This window comes from Tachypleus tridentatus, chromosome 10 (genome assembly GCF_004210375.1).
Source record: "Tachypleus tridentatus isolate NWPU-2018 chromosome 10, ASM421037v1, whole genome shotgun sequence".
Lineage (NCBI taxonomy): Eukaryota > Metazoa > Arthropoda > Merostomata > Xiphosura > Limulidae > Tachypleus > Tachypleus tridentatus.
In genome coordinates this window covers 38,752,621-38,778,686 of record NC_134834.1, presented here as the reverse complement: position 1 = coordinate 38,778,686, position 26,066 = coordinate 38,752,621, and the positions used below count along the sequence as shown (strand labels likewise).

The 26,066-nt window shown below is 33.9% G+C and overlaps 1 protein-coding gene across 1 annotated transcript in view; it reads left to right on the top strand.

Moving 5' to 3' along the window:
- LOC143228340 (myoferlin-like) overlaps nt 1-26,066 on the top strand; it is a 134,729-nt gene that overhangs the window by 65,592 nt on the left and 43,071 nt on the right. The window contains 9 exon segments of the mRNA XM_076459609.1: nt 4,605-4,800; nt 5,833-5,985; nt 9,096-9,326; nt 9,853-9,939; nt 10,486-10,565; nt 11,151-11,265; nt 16,209-16,311; nt 17,873-18,015; nt 23,005-23,208. Of these exon segments, the coding sequence (XP_076315724.1) occupies nt 4,605-4,800; nt 5,833-5,985; nt 9,096-9,326; nt 9,853-9,939; nt 10,486-10,565; nt 11,151-11,265; nt 16,209-16,311; nt 17,873-18,015; nt 23,005-23,208 (1,312 nt within the window).

The following is a 26,066-nucleotide window of genomic DNA, read 5'->3' as shown; positions in this document are numbered from 1 at the left end:
TCCACTAATTTTAGATGTCCTAAATATTGAAAGGATTTTAAATTCCTAGTTCTATCAAGTTTACTAAAATTCTTTAGCCCAAATGATGTTTTGCATTACCAAATTGAGATTTTCCAGTTGTTTAACATGCATTGGCCCATTCTTTTTTTGAGCTCTTAGCTTCACGTTCTGTGATTCATCTTTCTCTTAAGTTGTATTTTTGGTTATCTTTGGCTTATGGATATCATTAGTTGGAGTTGATTTCAATTCTTATGCATAGGACTATTTATTATTCCACATTAATCCTGCTTTGCCCAAATAGGCCTTTTTTTCCAAAACTGGAAGCCAAATAAGAAGAAATATGTTTTGTTTGTTTTTGAATTTTGCACAAAGATACACAAGGGCTATCTCTGCTAGCCATCCATAATTTAGCAGTGTAAGACTAGAGAGAAGGCAGGTACTCATTGCCACCCACTGCCAACCCTTGGGCTACTATTTTATCAACTGATAGTGGGATTGACCATAGCATTATAATGCCCCCCATGACTGAAAGAGTGAGCATGTTTTGTGTGATGGGGTAATTTGAACCCACAATCCTTAGGTTATGGGTGGAGCACCCAAACCATCCAGCCATGCAAGGCCTAGTGGAAAGATCCTTCTCATCAATCCATTTGCCAGCCATTTCTCATCTGTATGAATGCTCCAATCCTGTTCATGTGTTATGTCCTGTCAGGGCTGTCAAGTGTTATGTGGCTTGTGCTAACTCATTTCAAGATACTAAGAACTAATTGTTCATTCAATGGGATTCTTCTGTTTCTCATGGTTTCCATTACTTTCTCAAGGTGGCTTCACAAATTTATTCATGTGGATAATGGATATAATGGATTACCATTATAGGAGTGGAATGCCCCATCTCACTAGATTTATCATATACTTTCCTATCTTATTACTTAAATGATCTGCCAGTTTCTTCTTCTGAGGGTTTTTTACTACACCCATTAGGTACTTTGACCACATCTGTTAAACTTTAACCAGAGGTGATTATTTCCTTCATTCATGTGCTCTATTTGTTCTCAGTCTTTTTTATTTTTTACTGAATCCCACTCTGTGGTGAGTGTTGCCCAGACAGTTATGTTTTCTATTTTTAATTCCACACTAGCAACCACTTTCACTATTAGAAGATATCTTCTATCTTGTAAAAGATAGCAAAGCTGGGGATCTTCCAATTCAGGTCCCTGGATGTTTTACCCAGATGTCAGTAAAAGTTCATCAGCCTCCGTGGGAGTCTACTCATAATTTCAGTTGAGATTTGACATAAAATTGTTTTGTTGGGGGGCTGCATAGCCTTTCTCTTTAATCAGTTTCAATTTTGTATACTGTTCATGGAAAGAGGTCCATTATCTCCTCATAATTCCAAATAGGAAATGGTTCTATCCTAGGTCCTTGGTTGATCACAGGTTCCACATTCTTTCCATAATTTGAGGGGCATATGGAATATTCCTTGTCCATTTGTTGGGGAGGGAGGGTGAATGTTGTTGTAATTCTGGTGGTATGAAACATATTTTTCTATGGCTGCAGGTTGGGATCCAATCAAAAGTATATATTGATTGTATATATATATTGAAAAGTATATACTCACATACACATTGTGACCCCAAAACCCTAGCCACCAGTGTGAGATATAGGTACCACGATATTTTAATTCCAATCCTGAGTTGTGGAACCTCAACTATCTAGTTGGATTGGCTTATACTGATAATTACTCATATTCTAGTTCTGGGTGAAGAGCATAACTGTTCTGGATGTAGAATGTTTCGCTCACTCTTTTACCATGTTCATTTTAGCACATTCCTGTTCTATGTAAATACTTTCTGTATGGATCATGTGTGCACAAGCCCCTCCATCTTTTCAACATGAGTTTCTAGCCACATTGTTAGAGAAGGTAAGTATGCTTTTGAAGTTAATATTTTCCTAAACCAAAAATACATTTCCAGTAATACTCACCTCTACTGATACTCTCCCATCATACTGCCCACTAAAAGCTGGTTTATGTCTCAAAAGAGTGGTTACATTATCTTAATGATGAGGTACTTACAGTTACGACAGAAAGTGTTCGTACCCCTGCATTGTGAGTAGTTTTTTCCTCATAACTTAAAAAGTGTCATGATTAGGATAATGAAAGTATAGTATATTATAAATATTATACTAACACACATCCACAAAATTTTTATTTAAATTGAACAACACATAAACTGTTTATAAACAAATAACCAAACATAGGAGGGGCAGAAAGTGTTCGTGCGTCTATTTTAATGGTCAGTTGTGTAGCCTTTCAGGTGAATTACTTGGTGCAATCTCTCCTCATGGCCCTCCATGATCGTTTGACAGTACTTGACTGGTATTTTCTTTCATTCTTTGCAGAAGGCCTCCAACTTTTGCAAGCTTTTCAGATGATGCTGATGAACCCTGGTCTTAAACTCATTACAAACGTTTTCAATTGGATTGAGATCGGGTGACTGCGATGGCCACTCCAGAATGCTTATATGGTTCCTCTGCAATCAGGATTGCATATATTTTGATGTGTGCTTAGGGTCATTGTTGTGCTGGAAGATCCAATGATGCCCAAGCAGCAAGTTCCGAGCATCATTCTTGGTATAAGTACCTAATATATCAACATACTCTTCTTTTTTCATGATTTCGTTGCTACGGTGAAGGCAGCCTACACCAGAAGAGCTGAAGGAACCCCATAGCATGATTGAGCCACCTTTGTGTTTAACTGTAGGGATGGTGTTCTTTGGAAGATTTCGTTCCCCCTTCTTACGGAAAATATAGCGAACATCATTGTGGCCGAAAAGCTTGATTTTAGTCTCTTCTGACCAAAGAATACTCTTCCAATAGGTAAAGGGTTTATCTACATGCTTTCTTGCATACCTCAATCGTGCTTCTAAATGAACAGGCTTTAAATATGGAGTTCTACGAGCACGGCATGCTTTGATCCCAGAAGAGCGTAACATGTTCGTAACTGTAGAAGTGCTTACTTTAACCCCAGTTTCCCTTACCAGTATCTGTATGTCATTACGTGTTAAACGGGGGTTCCTACTAACTTCTCTGAGAACCTTCCTCTTGGTTCCCTCTGGGATTTTGGTGGGGCTTCTGGAATGAGGGAGGTAAGCAGTTAATCCTGTAAGCTTAAACTTAGCAATTATGCTTTGAACAGTAGATTTTGGCAAATTAAGTTGTGTAGCAATACTGGAAAGAGACACACGAGACTTGTATTTTACAATAATTCGGTTTTTTAAATCGTTGGACAGTTGTTTCCTGTTCGCCATGATGACCAAGCAGATAATGATGGTGACAGTGCTAAATTGTCGGAAATACATTTTTTTTGCTGTCTAAATTCCAATAATTATGAACCCTGTGTCTAGTTTTGGAATGGTATAATGTAGTTTATTCACCAAACTAAACAAAATTGTTACGGGAATATCAGTTTTTTCACACGTTCTGAACTGTACGAACACTTTCTGCTCCTTCTATTTTTCGTTATTTGTTTATAAACAGTTTATTTGTCGTTTAAGTTACATAAAAATTTATGTAGATGTGTGTCAGTATAATATTTATAATATACCATACTTCTATTAGCCTAATCGTGATACTTTTTTAAGTTATGAGCAAAAATCCAGTCGGGACATGGGGGTATGAACACTTTCTGTCGTAACTGTATATACAGTATCTAGATGGAAGGCACACTGAAGTCGATGAAAAATTTAGCAAATTACAGTTTCCTAGGGCATTCATGTGGGGCATAAAAATTGGAGCAAACATTTTCAGTGCTTGGATGGTGAAAGAGTGGAAACATTGGATATTGAGAAATAGCTATATTGTTAGCAAAGCTGAATAAAATGGCCAATGATAAACTTCAGGTTTCAGTGCAAAAGTATCATGTTAAAACTGTGTTTGATGGCAAGTGAGAGAACTATGATTTTATGAATCAGTTTTGAAGACATCATTTTATACTTTGCAGATGTAAAAGTTTGGAGGAAGATGTAAAATTATAGCTTAAATGTGTCACAACTCAAAAATTTGGAATAGAGATGACTGATTGAAACACATTTCCTTTCAGATTTATAATATTTTCCACTGAGATGTGATGTTCATTCAATTATGTGTATATGCTTTTACATGAAATTAATAAATATACATGATGTTTTTATTATTTTTAATAAAGGGAAAGTGCAGAATGGTTAAAACAGGTCAGTCTGTTTAGAGCTGTGGAAACAAATAATGAATATATCTGGACAAAATTAATATTATTCCATATATTTTGAATATTTAAATGCTTTGCTTTAACATTAAGCAATTTAAACTCATTTGATTAGCTGTTAGCCCTGTGGTATCACAAAATAAGTTTTGGGATGGAGAGGAAAGGTCCACCCATATGACTTTAAATTCAAACTTCATTGTAGGTGTAAGGTTTTAGTTAAAACAAACTTTGTTCTCAGGGTCATTAGTAAAGACTTCAGTTTTTTTTTGTTATTCATTGTAAAAATGTTATTTTTAAAATTGTATTTTTTAATTTTTTAGATCAGAAAAGGACTATTACATTTTGATGTCTTTTTTATCTTTAGCATTACACTTCCAAAACCTATGCTAGGTCAGCATGTAGAAAATGAACTAGATCGAACACTTAGAGACCTACGTACAGATGAGCTTTATAAACTTCGTCAACAAGCAGCAGAACTTCGAGAAAAAGCTACAGATTTGGAAGAGGCATTACAAGAAGTAGAGAATTATATAAAAATTTTGAAACATTTAGCCACTGAAGTAAGTTTTTTTTGTTTCTATTTATTGAAGTTAGAAATGCAGTAAATCTCACTAACAACATGCATTAACATTATAAAAGCAGCTACTGTAGTGGATTAAAAGAAGAATATTTTATTTTTATAAACTTTTTAGTTGTCTATGCAGCTAATATATAATAATAATAATCACATAGATCACCAAAGTAATACATAAATAAAATATTCCTCTTTAACTCATTTTAGTAATTGGTCTTTTAATGTTAACTTTCAGAAACTGAACTTTTTTAAACATAGCTACTATTTATTTTCTATAATTTTCACATTTCTTGCACTGTTCCTTTGTTTTTTTACACAACCAAGAAAATTCTATCCATTGCCAGTATTCACCACTGTACATATAAATAAATTTCCCAACTAACTCATCTTTCTGAAATGTGTCCTTGATTGCATAAACCTGATAAACTTTCAAATTTTTCAGCCAATGTTGAAGTGGAATTTGTCATTTTTATAAACTTGTTTCACTTATGGAAAAATCATTGTTTTTTCTATATCCACAAGATATAACTTGTACATGGTATACAGAAGTTATAACATACATACTTATCATTAGATATGTATCACTTCACACCAGAGATATATCACACAATGTACCAAATAAACTTGATTATTTATTGTTATCCATTAAGCTTATGTTTTAGATATTATATCTTTTATTTGTAAAAGTATACTAGGAATTTGATATACAGGTAATATCTCAATTTTATGTAGGACAAATTTTGTAACAAGTAGTATTATTTGATATTTTTTGTGTTCCATTTGCCACCATTGCATTAACACTTACAAAAATTAAATATTCTCTAGCATTCGTAGTGTGTCTGTGTCAGTTATTATTTCATATTAACATGTATAGCATATTTTCCTTATTAACCCCAGAGCAGCATTTTAAACATATTCTTGTTGCCTTTAAGTAGCGTGTATAACATGCAGATACATTAATTATAACTAGTTTTGGTATATTATGAGTAATACATTATTATTTTCTTGTTTCTTGTAGCCACAAAGTAGTGTGCCTGATGTTATAATCTGGATGCTCAGTGGGAAAAAGAGAGTTGCATATTGTCGTATCCCACCCAACCAGATTATTTTCAACCCAGATCCAAGGAAGTGTGGAAAGTGGTGTGGAAAGCTTCAGACATTGATGTTGAAGGTACATCAGATGTTTAGTTTATATGTTAAAAAAAATAGTGTGTCTATTTTAGATAACTATTCAAACCAGTTGCTGTAATTTTAGTGGTATCTCAATTAATTATGGTAAAAAGTTTAAGAACAGTTACTAAGATGTGGTAAAATTACTATTAAACTTTTATCTTCAATAAAATGGGACTCTACAAGAAATAAAGTTTTAATTTATAATCTAACTAAAGAAAATATTAAATAACACTTTAATAAGTGAAATTGTTTCATGTAAAAACATTTAAATTCTCTGCCTATAAAATTGCCATATGTTTCTAATTTTGTTGTATTTATCTGATTTTGTTTTCTAGGAATTTAATATTTCTCTAAAATGTTTGAAAATGTTTATATAATTTCACACAATATTAGATAACAGTTAATTACTGTTTGTAACTGTTTTTTTTTCACCTTTTAATGAAGTTGTTTTTATTACTGTTAGTCTGTTGTACTTGTGTCAAAATAATATCTTGAGCATAGCATCAGTTTCTATTTTCAGTGGAATGTTTTTTTTTTACAGGGGTACTTAATGCATATACAATAAGACAACTGATTAGTTATGCACACTTAGGGTTAGTTATGTTTTTTTTGCAATACTAGCAAATACTTGTGTTATTACTGTTTTAATTCTTCAATATTATTTTTACTGTGTGTTGTACATGTAGCCACAGCTAGCTGAATTTCATTTTTTGAATCTAAATCCTAACAATATCTGAGTTTTATGCCCTTCCAAACAAATCTGACTATGATCTGGATTGGGGAACAATTTGCAAACCTAATCACACACATGTTCACCCCCATAGACAATTAGTTCTCTCATGCTCAGTACTTAAATATATGAAAATTAATATTTACCCTTGAGATAACACATGCATTTGCATATTTGAGTGTTTTTTTATATTGCCTTCATACATGTTATATGTCTTCACAATATTGTTATGTTATAATTATGCCATCATTGTTAACCAAGCGCTTAAGAATACCTATAAATAGATTCACTCTGATGTTAGTGTGGTCACAACCACGTGGTATTTCTTACAATAGACACTGGAAGCTTTGGAATTTGAATTAGGGACTCCACATCCATGTACCTGCTGGTTGAACGAAGTATTGATTTGTTTATCTTTTGGAAACTGTCAAAGATTGTCTTAATTTTGACAACATAAGAGTTGGAATGTATAAGATATTTAATATAGGTTTTAATTCATTGTTTCTATCTTGCTACGATCCCATGTTGAATTGATATGTCTGTTAAGCTGTAATTTTGTGCTCGTATCAGTAACAATATGGCTTTTGTGTACAATTGTCTTCTATGGGCCTGTAATTCGAATATGTGTGTGTATTTGCTTATATGAACTTTGGCGATGTTGCTAAACTTATTAATTCTTGATTGTTATAGTTTCACAGTGTGGATGGTATAAATGTAGTTCATCACATTAAATTCCATTTAAACATCAGTGATTGTCGTGTCGGTTCATATGGGGCAACAATACATATCTGTAGTTTTCTGTTTGTGGTGTAGTAGCTGTTGTAACTGTATGTTAACTTTGATGTTATTGTATTTTTTATGTAGTTTTATATCAGCTAAAATGTATCACTGATAACATTTACTGTTTGTGTTACTGAAAAATCCCAATAAATGGAACAAACTGTCTCATACCTAAACTTTGGAGAAACTGTTTTAACACATTTGTGCTTAATATTAAGTCTCATGTTCTTCTGTGGTTGTATGCTATTGGTTGGACTATGTTTTTCAGGTTTTTTTATTGACTTTTCTTCTGAGTTGGTACATTGTTTCACTAACACTTATTTGTCATTATTTGTATTTTTTTCCATGTTTCTCTTGACTTGATACATTATTATAACAGTGTGTTATTATTTGCATTAACTTTTATGTTTTAAATCACCTTATTAGTTTCTTTCTTGTTTCACATATTGCACTTTTATGGACTTATAATGAAGAACTTTTAACATTCATGCACATCCTGTGTGATTGTTCTTTTATACTTTTACAAGTGTATGTTACTATATGTGTATAATTAAGGTTTAGTACTGTTATGCTTTTGTAGGATTGTCTTGTTTATATTTTTCATACTTGATGAAATGTTATAACTGTGTTTTATGTTTGTTTTTTGTTTGTAAAAATGGCTCATTTGGATTGAGAAAATATTTTATGTAGAGGAGCAAACAACGTTTCGACCTTCTTACCTTACTTATACAACAACTTAAGCCCAAAATAAACCAATACAAAGGAACACCTTTATACCTATATTGAAAATATTATAATAATATTTTTATTATATTAATATTTAATATCATTAAATAATAATGATAAAATAAATAATATAAAATTATGTTTTCAACATCTATACACACCCTCTACATTCCTACACCTAATTACACAACTCCTTTTAAACGTGTGGTCAGTTTCCGGTCAGTTACCTCTTTCTTTCTTTCTGAACCTGATGATGACTGAAGAAGGTCAAAACGTTGCTCGCTCCTCTACATAAAATATTTTCTCAACCCAAACAAGCTGTTTTTATATATATATTTCTCTACAAGTGGGTTTTTTCGACATCACTGATTATGTTTGTTTTTGTATTTTGTAGATTGTTTTTTAGTGTTATTTATAATATGTAAATTGTAGTTGGTTTGTATTTGTTATGCTGCATCTCATATTGCTACTTTCATTTAATTCTTTGTTGTTTTTTAATTTAAAAGTCAGTGTTGCTGATCATTTTATTCCAATTAATAATCTTAGACTTGCATTATTATATGTGTTGAGCTGTTAAGCCTTTCTGTTGTAGTGATAATATTGAACAATAACATGTGGAAGATCAGAGATGATAATTTATAAATGATATGTTTAAAAGTATTTAGCACTTACATATTGTGGCCCACTATATGTCATTAGATGCACTTCACTAATAGCATATTGACACTGCTTGTGACTTCAATCTTTGTACTTTTTTGTAACATTATTAAGCAGTTAAGTGTTGTTACCTAGCATGCTATAACAAATGCATACTTCACTAATAGCATGCTAACCAACAGCTTGTGTCTACCATCTGTCCCAAACTAATCTAGTTCCCTGAGACTGGTGAAAGACATAAGATGAAGGCCATGATAAGTCAGCTACAAAATGTTCAATTAACTGATCCATTGCGAATTGCACAGCATCCTGACTCAGTGCTCAAGAACAGTTTATGGAAAATTCCCGGTCTTCTAAGGATGAAGTTGTGGTTGGGACTGGAAATGTATGATGTTCACTGGCGATCTTCCCAAACTGATGCTGAACTATCAGTATTTGCTGAAACGGTAATGTATTTGAAATCAGACAAGAACTAAAACTTTTTTATGTTTATAGGTATAGTTAGTTTTGAGAAAAACTTGTTTACTAAAGAAAGTATAACGTGAATGAACTAGTTTAAATTTAGTTTTAATGAATTTTGAAAACTGACTTTTTTATGTCATCTTAATTAATTTATACTTACTACTCAACAAGCTAAAAATATACATTTGCATTGTTTGTTTTAGATATATTTTGGAATTATTTTATTCTCTGGTAATAATTTAGTATTTTTAGTCACTTCAGTGTTTCTAAACAAATGTGAAATTTGTTTTAGTATAATATACAACATTTTAATAACCATAAAGATAAAGTGCAAGTAATACAACTTGTTGGATAGACATGTAGCTTTTATTAGATGTATGTTTTAGTGATAATTAATATATATCTTGTTTTTTAATATGCCTAAGATAACTACATTGTTTTCTTAAAATTACTAAATTAATACTTTAGAATTGAAATATTCAAATTTTGTTATTAAAATTTCATTATCAGTATGAAAATCAAGCATTTGTCCTAGGAAAGTGGACTTCTAGTGGCCCAACCATGACCCGATATAGTTGGTCAGATGCTAGTGGAATGGTAAGAAATAGAAAAAGGACAGGCTTTTATCTATGTTTATACCTACAAATATTTTGAATGTTTTTCATTATCAATACAACTGGTATAAGCAACATCTTCTAAATTTTAGGGTGAGTTTTATCAAATATGGCAAAATTTATGACTCTAGATGGCTATAGACAGGAGTGGCATTGATATATATTATCTTAACTTTAAGAAATGTACTGTTCAAGTGTGGCTTTGTTTCTTGCCCCATGTTTGTTATCTTTGTGTGAAAAAGAATGAACTTGTGCTACTTATGATTTTGCCTTTTATTTATAAAAATTACATGTTTGAACTAAGTAATTTATACTTTTAAATGGAAACTATACATTTAAAAAGTTTTATATTTTAGTATAGATTTGTACAGAACCTACAATCTAGTTCAAACATTTAAGATAAGGAATATAGCCTTCCTCCTAGTAGTTTTTCAGGTTTGACATTGAAGCGTTAATGGTTTTGTCTTTCTCAGTCATGATAAAAACATATCTGGTGTTAGAATTTAATTTATGGTTTAACTTTCAACAGCTAAATTTACCAAAAGAAAATTTTGTGGCTCCACTTGGCTGGAGATTTGAAGGAGACTGGTTTGTCCATCCAGAGCCTAGGTTGGTTGAGGTTTTATAATTATGTAATATATAAAGCATCTGAAGAATTTCTAAACTTTTTAAAAAACATTAAGCTAGTAGTCTCTTTATTTTTCTTGATAGTTGAGGCTTAAATAACATATTTTGATATGTTTTAGGATTCCTAAAAAATCCTGTCTCTGAACTGATAAAATGAACTAGTCACAGGAAGTTGTTACTATATATACCATTATTTTGCAGTAAAGTGGGAGTACAATACATATTTGTTTTTATGCCATTGTTTTCACAGATTTTCCATTTGCATTATTCTGACCCACTTACTAAATCTTTGTTGTATAAACTCAAAAAGGCTGCTAAATAAATACAGATTATTGCTTTTGTTTTTTTCAAACTTGTTAATATATATGTAATTTTTTTATCATATACATGTCAAAGTGTGAATTTGTTAACAATCTAGTATAAACTATGATAGACTGAGTTAGAGGCTCTTCAGATATACCTTTATGTGGAAGGTAACAATATTGCAAGTTTTTTAAGACTGGTTAATAGATTCAGATATTTTATTTTTAACCATAATTTTACATCTTCATATGCTGTTGTATCTAGTATGCAGTATGATGAAGATGCAGGCCATCGTTCATTCTTAGAAGATGTTTATGAGAATCAGAACAGATTACCAGGAAGTCACTGGGTCCTAGCCCCAACTCCTTGGACAGATATAGTAAGTTGTACCTTAAAACTAGATTAAACTAAAGGATATTATCCACTGTCTAGAATTTTGCTGCTAATTTCAAAGTATAGATTCATATATGCTATAAAACTGTCAACCCATGCTTTGTTTTTCAAGACAATGACCTTATGACTACAGGTTTTTATTGCAACAATTTTATGATCTCACAGCAATTAGACTTTACGGTTACTAATGAAGCTCAGCTTTGGAAATAGATGTAAAAATAGCTAAAAATGATTAAATAAAAATGTTTCTAACCTATCTACCTCAGTAGAGAATAAAAGAATGGTTGTAGCAGAAATTTGTGGTTTCTCAACATATTAACTATGCATAGTTCCCATAAAGGTAAATAAAGGATCCTACTGAGAAGTTTTCAGTACTTAGAAGCAAACAGAAGAGTTTTGCTTGACATTCGTTTTATTTGTTGTTGTCCCTCACTGGTATAGTGGTAAGCCTATGGATTTATAACACTAAAATCAGGGGTTCAATTCACCTTGGTGAACACAGCAGATAGTCTGATGTGGCTTTTCTATAAGCAAAACACAAAACAAATTTCATTTGTTGTAATATTTTTGTGTTCAATGATATCTTTTTGAAAGCTGCAGAAGTACTCTTCTATGAGAAAACATTTAACTTAGTTATATGTTTAACAACTATGGCAAGTGATAGCAAACTAATCTAATTGTTTACCTCTAATTTTTTATCTGAAAGGTTCACTTCATGTATTTCCATTGTTTAGGAAATAGGTTATAGATTTCTCTGCTTCCTAAATATACCTTTTATTTTATTTATTTTTATCAAATTCCAGTGCATGTACATTTGATTTTACTTAACTAGTTGGAGTACCCATTCCTTGGGCAGAAGTTGTGTAAATTCATAGTTAATGAAAGGTTTTCTTAGGATATAAAGTTACTCTGTTATATGTAATTGTAAATAAACAAAACATTGCCCATAAAAACAGCAAAACACACAAAATTTAAAATTCTTATTTATCTTCTCTTGGAATCAATGAACATCTATACCAAATTTGGTATTTATCCATTTACAGAGGGGTAGTGGTAAGAAAACAAAACATCTATTTAAAAAACAAAATGTAAAACATAAAATGCTAAACTGATTTAGGCCTATCTTAATAACCCACACCTCCATCTAGCAAACATTTAAATTACAACATTAATAATATTCGAAAGTTCTCCATGATGAGAAATGTAAGTGAATTGGGAAAATCCTGACTAACTCCTATTGCAAATCTACATGCACACAGGATAAAAATTTTGTGAAGTTGGAGGTTGCACGTTTCATATTAAAAATGTTTTTCCAGTATTATATAAGCAAGAGTTTTGTTGTTGTATGGTGATAATTTGTTAAACCTATTTTCCAGTGGACTTTTTGCATCATATGAGTTCTAGGTGATGATGTTTTCTAGAAGTTAATGGTATTTTAAAACATATTAATGGTTTTTGTTCACTGGTAAAAATATAGGCAGCTTCTGAGGTGGCTTGTAGAAAGACGTCTGTATTTCTGTTTTTTGAAGTTGTGCTTAAATTTTAATAGGTGCTACTAATGATATAATTATTCAGAGTGTTATTCTTGTTTTTATTATGTGTATTACTTTCACAGTGTTTTAATCAATCAATTCCCCAGCTGACATCAGGTGTTGTATTACACACTTTTTTGTATTTATATTTGTGGAATTATCAGTATTCGAACACCCAAATCTATAATCCCAAATATGGGCACTCTAACCACTTGGCTATGAGGAGGACACATTTTGAGATGTTTGAAAGCATTTCGGTTTTTTCTCTTATTTCTAGTATTTGTTTTTGTCCCAGTTTTTTTTCATAATACTGAAAGCCAAATTAAGCTTCTGTTAACACTTGGAATTAGTAGTCAATGTTATGTCTGCTGCTCCATTGATTTTTCTTATTTTCTAGTGTAGCTCCATGTCAATGACAGTGACTTTGTGTCTCATGCTGGTCTGTGTTCTCCATCAGAACATGCATGATGTGCTATACCAGACTTATCAGTCCACCTTTGATGGTTGCCTTTTTGTACTCTTCCAATCTGACAGACAGGGGATAACCTGTTTCTTCTTTGTATGGTTAACCACAGCTACAAGGAATGTCATATATGCAGTTCTTTGTTTGTTCTTTAGATATCAGTGGTTTGATTTTGGTGAGTGTTCTTCAGAGCATTGTATTACTTCTAAAGATGGCCCTTATGTTATATCATTCACATATTCTGTATATCTTTTCAGATAGGCCTCTGGTGTATGGAAATGACACAGTTTCTTCTGGCTTTTCTTAGAGCTTTGCCTGTTGTTTGGTACGTCCTCTGTGTTCTTGTTCTATGAAACCTTTCAGATATCAACTTATTTGAAATTTCTCTGTTAACTGGTCCATTTCTTGTTTTCTTATTCTGTTGTCCACACTGATGACATTTGCACAACATGTTGCCTTTTTTAACAATATTTGAATGATGTGACTCAAAGTTGAAGTAGTACCTGTTGGCTGTTGGTTTGTAGTATACAGATGTCTTTGACCAGATTCATACCTTTGCACTTGGACATTTGGGAGTAGTAGTATGTTGTTGTTTTCATGTTCTGTGGTGAACTGGATTGATGGTTGAAGACTGTTCATATGGTCCAGGAAAGATGTTACATCTTCTTGATGTTGCCATAGGACTTGTGTTGTCAACATATTGAAGCCACACTGCTGGTACAAGAAGTACAACTTCTAATGCTTGATCCTTGAAGTATTCCATATAGGTGTTGGCAATCACAGGTAACAATGGTGAGTCACTAGCCATTACTTCCTTCTGTTATTAATACAAACCATCTAGCTGGAAGGCTGTGATAGTTACACAGGATGTGAACAACCCTATGATGTAATTTGTTGGGATGTATATTCTTTCCAGTAGAGTATAATCCATTTTCAGTTTGCTCCTCAATATGTTTAAGGCCTCAACCATTGGTACATTGGTGAAAAGGCTCCAAACATTGAAGCTAACCATTTGTATGTCATATGTTATGGGGATGTTCCAGATTCCTTGACCAAGGATACAAAGTGGATGGAATTCTTTATGTGTTAGGATGACTTCCTTCTCAGGGATGACATTCTAAGCTCCAGCAGTTGACAATTGGTCTTAATGGTATGTCAGTCTTTTGTATTTTTGGTTGGCCACATGTGTAGTAGATTGCTGTAAGGTTGATTCAAGATTCAACTCTCTTCATTGTGTATCAGTTAACACTCCTACGAAAAGACGTTTCTAGTCCTGATTTCTCCAAGCCCATTCCCCTGGCTGTGGTTTCGCTAGATAGTGGATAGGGACAGTGGGAATCTCGTTAATCCATTCATTAATGGATTTAAATGGCAATTTCATTTAAATACAAAATTATTAGCCTAATATTAATAACCTTTCAAGTTGCTCTGGGGCCTATTAGGCCCCACTTTTTGTAGGAGTGTTAAATTTTCTTTATCATTGTTCTTTTTAAAGATCTTGTACATTTTTCATTCTGTCACACATGTGTGTCTCTGCAGTTTCATGTATGTTCCATCACTCACAAGATTGTTGAGCTTGCGAGTGCACCTCTCCTTGTTCATGATAATGGTGATATTTCCTTTATCAGCTAGGAGTATGATGCTACTTGCGCTTCTTTGGACATGTTTGTCTTTGGAGGTGTTGCTTTCTCTAGTGCTTTTTCATTTTTCATAGTATTTCCTTGCCTTCTTCTCTACCCATTTGCATTGCTGTCCTTCTTGTGGGAGCTGTTATGTTGAGATAATTGATTCATTTATTAGTGGTTGCAAAGTTTAACCCTTTGTTGATAACTGCCTTTTCAAACAATGTCAATTGTGTGTCACTTAGGTTTAGAAAGGACTCTATGCATAGCAGTCCAAGCAGTTGTGGTACCTTATGCAAAAGAGAAACAGCATAGGAAGACAACTGTCCCAGGTAAGATCAACAAGTCCAGCATAACATAACATGCATGGTCTGATGTTTAAAAGAGACCAGCATGGTACAAAGCCACTATCATCGACATGGAGCCATATTGGAAAATAAGAAAGATCGAGGAAGTAGTACACGTAGTGTTGACTACTAATTTCATCATTAAATTTAGTGTAGATATACACTTGATTTCACTTTCAGTATTATGAAAAACATTGTGACAAGAAAACTAGAAAAAAAATAGAGGTGTTTTCAAAAGATCTCAAAAAAATATCCTGCTGATAACCAAGTGGTTAAATTACTCTTAATCAGGATCACAGGTTTGGTAGTTAAAATTCTGGTAATTCCACAAAAACTTTCTTGTTGTAATACATACCAAAATGGTGTGATGTAACACCTGATGAAGTCTAGAGAATTCAATGGTTGAAACATTGTGAAAACAAGAATACACTTAATAAAGATGATAATGATAGTCAGAATAATTATACCATTATTAGTAATAACACTTCATCTCAATCATTTCAAAAAAACTTTAAGTACTTTTTGATCTTGGTTTTGGTTCATAAATTGTTGACAACTATTGTAAACTGGATTTTCCAATCAAGCTCATAGGTTTATGCATCTTTCAATATCTTCCACATCAATTACAGTAACTTTGTGTCTGATTATTGGCTCTCAAATTTCATCATCTGTAGCTTCATAAGTATTGAAACTGGTAAACTGATATTGCTATCAACATTTCACTAATAAACATTTAATAGGGCTTGTATCAAACATCAAATTTGAAGTACTTAAGAGTTACTTTTTTTCCGTGGTAAGCTGCTTGGCTTGACGTGTATTTATTATTTTTTTGCCTTTTATTATCCCAATAGAATTGTTGATATATTTCACATGTGACATATTTCTATTTAAAAATATTTTAATATTTCAGCTTATTGCTTTCACTTTATTTGAAAAATAGTTTTGTAACTGTTTTATTTTTACAGCGAGGAGATCCAAAAACTTCACGAGATGATATTGAATTACCACCCAACTGGGAATGGGATGATGTATGGCAGGTAGACCTAAACAGAGCTGTGGATGAAGAAGGTATGATCATAGAGACTTGTATTATTTAGGAATGAGTAAAACAATTCAGAATTTTCACTGTATAAAAGCTTGTCTCCATCTTCTAAGTATAAACTTTTGGCTCATAGCTCTGTTATCTCTTGACCAGTTTGAGATCTAATTACAGTTTTGGACTCAGGAGGTTAAACCTATCAATCAAATTGATGGGTTTGACCACATCCATGGTCTTGTAGATTAATATACTCTGATCCTGCTTAAAAGGGTTTCAGTTTGAGGCTGGGTGGTAGAGCAATTTCTAATTTGTTTTGAATTTTGTGCAAAGTGACATAATGGCTATCTGTGCTAGCTCTCTCTAATTGAAGCATTTGCAGCATTTCTGGGATTTTCAAATGATTCAAGTATTGAGAAATTATATGCAGCATTGAGAAGAGTGATACATGCTCACAAAGTTATAAAAATGATTATATAAATGATTGACTGAGAAGAGAGATGTGTTGCAAATGTTTGTTTTTGTATTATTTCACATGTTATTCAGGTCATGAGAAAGGTCAAGAATACTTCATTAGGGATGGGAAATTAAATTATTACCTACATATTGGTATCTCTGCAACAGTAAGAAAGCTGTGGGAATATTTACGTTATCGTGATTAAAAGTTGCCAAGAAAGGAGTAAGTATCCATACCAAAAATGTGTGTAAAGATACAAGTGAGAATGCTGCTGATTTACTGACTTTACCTGCAACCAATCAAGAAGTGGTTTGGGTTCTCGTTTTGAGAATTGCAAAATGGTCAAGGCAAAATAACCAATTAAATGTCAGACTTACTTCAGGATAGTTGTGTACACTATTTGGAAGATTGTAAGAATACCAGAAGGGTTTAGTATAAAAACCCATCTCTGCAGTTTGAAAGTCAGTTGAAAAGTTGAGAAGAAACTGCAGTAGAAAAGGAGAAGCTAGGGAAAGAGTCAAGCAGTCAAAAAGTCACTAGCTGTCACAGCAATCAGTTGCAGTTATTAAAGAAGTGAAGATTTAGCCAGATAAAAGATAACTACCCTTCTGATGAAGCCACCTAGAGTTTTTCACCTAAGCTTTCTGTAAATAACATATTTCCATCTTCCGTAGCATAGTTAACAAGTGGTCATCTCAACTTAGTAACGAAATAGGAAAATAATTCAGGAATGTTTATTAGTTATGTTTAAAGAGTTTTATTAGTTTAATCCAAGTTATTCTATGAATTACTTGTAACAATGAATGTTGTGAAAAGTACTTTAAAAGTGTTTCAGTGTTTTGAATCTTTGTCATATGGATTAATTTATGAAATCTTGCCTAAAAGAATTTCAATTACTGTACTATTGAGGATTCTCTTGTTTGTTTTGAAATTATGAGATATTATATTTATGCAAAAATGGCTCGTTTGGGTTGAGAAAATATTTTATCCAAACAAGCCGTTTTTGCATATATATTTCTCTACAAGTGGGTTTTCTCGACATCACTAAATATTATATTCCTTAATCTTTTATTTTAAAAGTATTATATTTTTTTCCTTTTAAGTTACTAAGTTTAATTTTTCTATTGGTGATCTAGGATGGGAGTACACAGTGGAGGCAACACTTGGAGGTTACCATCCTGTTGAGAAAACCTTCCATCTCTGTCGACGGAGACGGTGGGTAAGGCAGCGGAACTACACAAAAGACAGTGTTCAGTCTGCATTAGAATCCTCAACAGATGTATGTAAACTTTTAAAAATAATTTTATAATTTAAATTAATAAGCTACGTGGAAGACAGTACAAGCTACCAAAAGAGTTTTGTCCATATGTTTATTATTTTCTCAGAGAATTTAGAAATATTACACAAAACTGAAAATAGTATTATAATTTTTTTAATAAAAGTATTATTAGTTAGCTCATTAAATCTTAGAGTTGAGTTCTACTGTAACTGAAATGATGTTATAATTTTTGTAAATTGAAACTGTATTTCCAATAGGTGCTTCCTTCTTCTCTCAAGATTAACTTTTCCCATTTTGTGCTGATAACTCTTTTGTAACACATTCCTTAAGCCCTATGCACCCATATATTGGAATCAAAGATTACAAAATATCTCTCATGCAAATCATCATAAGTCATCTCTCCACTAATAGGAAATCACGCATATGACACGTGACTCCCTCTATGCACTACTCCCAAACTGTCACTTTGAAGTTTGACAGAAGATGTAAGCACCAGAAAATTGTGGGGAGGAGGGTGGGAAGAATGAATGGAAGAAAGTACCTTTTAGAAATACATTTTCAGTTTAGGAAAATTATAACTTTGGATATGTTACTTCCTGCTACTCACAAGACTACTTAGAATACCCCATTGAAAGGAAGAGGGACCAGTACAAGGGAAGAACATATATACTCCTCAAAAGCATCCAAACAGTGCCTCTGTATATGACATAAATAGATCAGATGATCTGAGGAAGGGTACCACATCACATTTGGAACAGCTACTTCCTCGCCATGAACGTTGCATAATAGGAAAGGAGCATATCTGAACAGAAAAATTATTTCAAGTAGTTAAATAAATAACTCAATCCCACAGAAGAAACTGAGTGAAGGAGGATGCATCCCATGGTGTAGAATGACTAGGGTATAATAAACTGTATTTAGTAAGTCAACTATATCCAAAACCTGGATTCCAAAATCCGTACAAGGGTAGAGTGAGGATCACCTCAAGCCCTAAAATTGTGGATGTGAGGAAAGACCAACTTCAGGCATGATTCAGGTGTGGCATTGAGCCAGGGATCCGAGAATGTGGCATCTGGTATACAAGAGAAGTCTATCACATACAGTCAATTCCTGTGACCATGAGTTTTTTAGTCCAAAGTGTCCAAAGGTCAATAATATCACTGTCATAAGAGAAAACAAGGGAATGCTCATGGCCTCTACAAATAACCCATGTATACCCTCTATGACCCATGATACAGAGGGATGAATCAGGGAGGAAGATGAACAACCTCAGATCTATGTGAGAATTTGATTGGTTCACTCAGTATTCAAAACCAGTTTGCAGAGTACTAATGTTTGTATGATGGTAGAATGAGAGCACCCAGTTGAAGAGGTGAACTGCATTGTGATGTCTCACTCTGTCATAAGTGCCATTAAATCCATAGGATGATACACCTTCTACACTGGCAGAACACCACCACCCCATTCTGTTTTAAATGGTTATAGCCATCTGTGAGGAACCCATCTAGCAAGATGCCTTCATGGTCAACCAGTACACTGGCAGAACACCATCCCATTCTGTATTAAATGGTTATAGCCATCTGTGAGGAACCCATCTAGCAGGATACCTCCATGGTCAACCACCCCAACAGTTTGAAACTGGTAAGTGTTAAGGATTTTCATACTTCACTGGAAGAAGTGGAAAGAGTTAAGAGAGTCCAGTGGGATTGGGAAAGTGTAATGGGTGCTCACAAAACCCTATTTTGAAAAGCAGACCTTACCAATTTATTCAATCAAAGCATATCAAGGATGGAAAACTATCTCCTTCTTCTTTACCCATGTCATCCATAGGTGTTATGGTCTGGAATGGGTCTATTTATGAAGCATATATCATAAAATTATCGACCCTCTAGTGACCTTGTGAAACACCACATTTCAAAGGTGGGTGTGTGGAGTCATGGAAAGTGTGTACAAATCAATATGGCATAAAGTATTGATTTCTTTAGAAAGAAACACCTAGTCAAGCACCACTTACCACAAAGCAGGATCTAATAGATGAAATTTGGAGCAAGAGCCTGAAAGAAAGGAAAGCATTAATAAAGTCTTACCTAGTACTATAGCCACTCTGAATTCTGACGATAGGCACAGGTGGTAGGCAGCACCCTGAGGATGCAGAAACTACAGTATTTCCTCCCAAGGCTGAACAAGATGAGAAGTAAGGGAAAACGTGAGATGGCAGAGTTGATGATAGGTAACACAGAATAATATATGTCATGAAGGGTACAAAAAGGAATAAACCAACTGGATTAAATGACAAGCTCAATTTGTAAAAGTAAAGGGAGAAGTTTCTGAGAAGAATAGGGTTGCCAGGAGATAAATAGATGAGAACAGGAACCCTGGAGGTAGCCATGTGGGCAGTATAAGAACAAAAAGCATGCACCCAGGCATAGAAGTCTATCTGGATCAGGACAAGAGAAAAATGAGAAATAGAATGAAGAGAAATAAGCATAAAGGAGGAGTTATCTTGGAAAAGAAGGAACAATCTGGATAAAGGAGAAGAACTGTTGGGTGGTATAGTGTGCAAATTACATCAATAGCAAATTTATCTGATTGATGCCACCTGCAGTTTAAGAGGAGAAGTACCTATGCCTTAAGAGATAGGTGAAAGAAATAACATAAGGCAACAGGCTCAAATAAAGGTAAAGTGAGGGAATAGAGTACAACATTAATGTCCCAGTCTGGAAGTATTGAATGCTTAGGTGGCTGACATATCTGGAAAAAACAGATCAAAAGGGTAAGGACAGAGACCCTGTAGTAACAAGAAAAATGGAAAGCATGTGATAGGGTTGCCTGATACCCAAGTATTGAGATGACCAATGGCTCATCCTCAAAAAGCCATGAAAGTAACTTGAAGACACTAGCAACTGTTTGACAAGAAGCTGGAACCTCTAAGTCAGGGCCCACATGAGAAGAACATTTTGTTTCTGCTGATCTACAACCCTGGATGAAGGACAAATGAAGTGCCATCACCTGATTTTATAATCTGAATCTCCTCACCAGGGACCAGACAAAAGCCAAGTGTGAAGATGGAGAATGTGAAGTGCAGGATACAGAACCAGCAACTGTGGCTGATGAAGGAGATTAGGGGATAAGGGGAGAGGGACAGGAGGGGTTACTGGTGATTGAGGGAAATGGCAAATGCATTGCTATGATGGGTACCTCACCAATTGCAAACCCAATGAAAACAAGGGGATGAAGGGACCACTCTGTCATGTAAACCTGGTCTGGTGAGGAAAGATGATCTACAACAGGGCTGAAAATATCCAGTATGTGACACACACTATCAAACAAATGTGATAATTGTGAGCCCAAAAGAAAAGATACATGAGAAAACTCAGGGATCTTGACCAGATGCTTCTTTGATGGTTAATATAAGTTGCCACTGTTGAATTGTTGGATCATGACCAACCAATACCTGGAGATAGGAATAAAATGATACGAAGCCCAATGAACAACAAGGAGTATGAGGATGTTGATAGGAAGCGAACAAAGTCACTGGAATTGTTATTGGTATACCATGTGTTATCGTGAAAAATGACAGAGTGACAGTGCTAGAAGAAAGAACAGGCAAGGACTGGAAAGGGTAGAGTCAAGAGACAGGAATCAGGGATACACTCAGCTCCAACTATGACAAATGGGCCACCAGATGAGAAAGAGTGAATTAATTTTGAATCATTTCAAACAAGTAATGTCTCAAAAACAGTGACATATAAAGGTCCTGTAGATAAGGAGAAGGGACATGGGTTCATGACATTATGGCATCACAACTCAAGGGGTCGTAACAGTAAAAAAAAAAAACATTTGCAGAACCAAACCTGAATATGACAGGAAGGTCAAAATGGAAGTGAGGAGGGAGAGAACATCCCAGAAAATCCCTTAGGGTTCCTTTGAAGAGCCTCAGATAGGAGATAGATTGGAGAAAGTTACCACAAAGAGTTGTTATCTTATGATGACAACTGTTGATCCAGATAAGGACAGTTCACTTATTGAGAAGAGAGAGTGGACTGATTTGAAGCTAGTGGGGGATAAGGCATACTAATGCTGTCACCTAAATGGAAGGCAAAATGCTCATCGTGAACCCAAATATCAAAATGTGGGTAAAACTAAATGGGGTTGGAAGGCAGAATTATGTAAAAGGGAAGGACTAGGATCATAATAAATAGAAGCAATAGACAAAATATTACACACCAGGTAAATAAAATCAGGAGGGGCTAATGAGGGCCAAAAAAATCCTCAGTCAGGGTGTGGAAAGGCACAGTGAACTACAAGGGTGTGTACAAATGAGCAAAATTCATGTTATTGTGCCCAGGATCAAAAAAGCTGAGGAGAGAAAGAGAGATGCAATGCAAGGAGACAAAGGTTGCCTCACATATCGCCTAATATCCCTGTAAATAAATGCCAATAAATTCCCTGATATATTGTCCACACCTGTGGCCTTAGTTATGGTCTGAATGAGGTAGATCTGATGTTGTGTTGTTAACTTTGATATTTATGCTTGATATTGAACAAACAAGTGAAAGATTTGGCAGCAAAGCATGGGTAAATAAATACTTTTAAAATGAAAGTGAAACTTTCTTGAAAATAAATGATGTAAAGTTTAAGTGAAATTAAAGTAAACCACTCTGTAACAGAATGGTAATCAAAGAAAGGTGTCTGAATTCAAGCACTTCCAAACTAGAAGTGGTGGTTCAGTGGTAGCACATAGAGGGAGTCACATTTGTCATGTGATTGTGGTGCTATCCTGTTGGTGGAGAGATGATGCATGCTGATTTGCATAAATGACATGCTGGAATCTTTGATTCTGATAGAGGGGGTGCAGAAAGATTGTGGCATGTATTACAAAAACATTTTCATATAAAGAGCAGCACATAATAGGAAAAGATAATCTTGTAAATGTAAGGAAGTATTATATCATTATAATAATTTTGATTTGTTCTATTAATTTTACAGATAGATAAGATTTCACAGATATCTTCCCAATCAGACAAATCATCAAGCAGTGGCTGGGAGTATGCACCTTTGTTTAATATGAAATTTCATACAAAATCAAAGAGAATGGACTTAGTAAGAAGACGTAGATGGCACAGAAAACTTGTGGCGGAGGATCCTACTGCCCCATTAGTCTTTAACCTAACAGGAACTGCTAAGCCAAAGGTTAGAAGAATGAATGATATTCTGGAAACTTATTTTTACACAATGTATTTCTCAAGAACTGTCATAAGAACTTTTACCAACTGAAGTAGAGGATTATCCCATTAATACTTGCTATTTAGTCATTTTTTAACAACTGAAGCTACAACAATATTTAATTTTTAGTTCACTCAGTCACTGTTTCATGACTATTTTTCATTATTGTAAATCAGTATTTGCATTTTGCAGACATAATATAAGATTGGTTGTAACTTTTGTTATTTCCATTGACATACAAATTGATTTCAGTATTTTTTTTAAACTTAGTAATGAATTATGAAGAAAATATTGTGATATTTGAAATTTGACTTTAATTTCGTAAAATAATTTAGCCCTTGATTATTTCAGTTTTTAATAATCACCAAATTTGTAGTGATATTTTGGTAAAAGATCTGTTTTTCACACATACTTGCTTAGATTCTTGAGAGAAATGTTTTGAATTTTGTTGAAATGTGTTATGTTTATAAGATTTCAATGGAAAACAAAGATTGTACTATTTGAAGTATTTATTTTTAATTTTCTAGATTAAATAGTTTGTGGGTTTTATAAAATATCCAACATTTCATATATGCAGTATTGGAAATAATTATGGAAATGTGGTAAGAAAATAATGCATACAAGAAAAATCTGTGGGAAATGTTATCCATTTATCAATTGTTGATATTTTATATTGTGGTTTGATATCATCCAAGCAACTAGAAAGTGTCACACACTCATATAAAAGTATAGGCAGTTTTAAACTACTAGCCCATTAGTAGGTGTTCCTGTCATGCCTTTCCAGGAATGAAATAGTAGCTGCATTACTAGCATGTAGAAATAAAGGTTTTGGCTGAGTGAGGAGGATATTCTGTGTAAAGAATTGTTAAAAGTCTCCATTTTTCAGTTGGAACTCTGTTCAAAAGTTTGAGTGGAGTATGTGAAAAGTTAATATTTTGCTTACTTGAAAATATATATATTTGTGATAGATACTCATCTTTCTGCACACAGTAACTATTTCTTATGCATCTGCCTTTGATAATTTGTGCATGCCACTAACCTTAAGCTATCTTTCACCTAAGATGTGTTTAGAGGTGAATTGGGTTAGTGCATGATACAGTCATCATAACAACAATAGCTAATCAATAGTAGAAGAATGACACATTCTCCATATGCAGTAGATCCCATTAGCACTTGCATTCAAGCACGAGTTAATTTTTATAAGAGGGAAGAATAACATACACTGGTAATGAGGAGGAAGGATGGGAAGATATGCAGAGAGGAGTAAGTATCTATTGAAAATACACTTTTAGATAAGATAATTGTTAAATTCTAAAATGATTTGTGTACTTCTCTGTACAGTGTAGCTGAAATTTCACATCGATGTGGTAGATGGGTTAGTGTAGTGGGAATTTAAGTGAATGTCTTTTAAAAGTGTCAAAAGTGAAAAGCTCATGGATCATGACACTCAGTACTGAGGCTTACTAGAGGGGCAACACTTGTGAGAGACTATTTTTTTCTCATATGCAAGGTATATTGTTCTTCTGGATGGCAGTAGGAAAAGCAAAAAGCAAAATTAAGTAAATGTGGTGCAGGGAGTGGCAAGAAAATGTATGACCAACTGAGTTTTTGGACATAAAAGATCAAATAAATATGAAGTTGTGGCAATAATCACACTATATATATAGGAACAGAGACTAATGTTCCTTACTGCCCTCTGAGATGAACATTTTGCTTCATCTGGCTTATCAAAGCTACCAACATGCAACATAATATGAGGTAATATGCACTACACTGACATGGACATCCCTGCACCACTTCCCACTGCATTGTGTTGCTCTTTTGGACTTTCTCTAAAGAGATCACACAGCCAATGAGGAACATTTCAACTCGATTACCCTAGTGACTAGAAACCAAGGATGACAAGGGCCATATTGAGGAGACTCCGGATAGGTGCCTGAACACAGTCTGGAAAAAGTGCAATGGGTTACTATGAAACCTACTTTGAAAAGCCAGCATGAGTGAGCCGAGGAAGTGGGCAGTCACTCCCATAGTGCTAGCTTTATCCATGATGGTCCATGGACGGTATGGTCAGAAATGTACTTCAATATATTCCACATTAGTGACCTTGTGGAAGAACCTCATTTCAACAATAGATACGTTAAAAGCAGATAAGATGAGTTTAACACTTTGTTACCCATAAATTGATGCAGATTTAGGAAATTAACTATATTCTGTAAGGCAACACAAGCAACTGGATGAATAAGAGATGGTCATTACATGTTGATAAAGAAATAAAGAAGTACTTGCCCATTAAAGGTGGTGAGTGTACTGAAATATGGCTATTAGAGAGAGGTGGAATCCAGATGGAGATGAAACTGCCAGTTGATAGAGATAAGATGTGATGTAGGTGTTGGATACATTCCACCCTGTAGAATCTCATCTGAGAGTTGTTGAAAGTGCAAGGCTAGAAAATGACTCAAGTGGCAGATTTGGTGTGAAGTGACATGATACAGCCAGTGAGAATCTCTGTAACAGGAAGAAAAGATGATCCAGATGAGCTGATGAAACCATCCAATAAATGTACAGAATGACAGATCACTGAGAAGAAGTGAGGTCCCACAGAAAAAAATGAATGATTGTGAGAACCCTGAGAGGGAATTGTGCATGGTGACACTTTATTACCCCCAAGAAACAGGAAAGGAAGGTTTGTGGGGTTGAGGAAGGAGAGTAGACTCATAAAGATAGGAGAGTGAAGGAAATAAGGGAAAATTATAGTTATGCAATCTCAGGTTGAGTCTCCAAGATATTAGGAGCATCTTCAAAGACTTCAAGGCAAAAGAAAG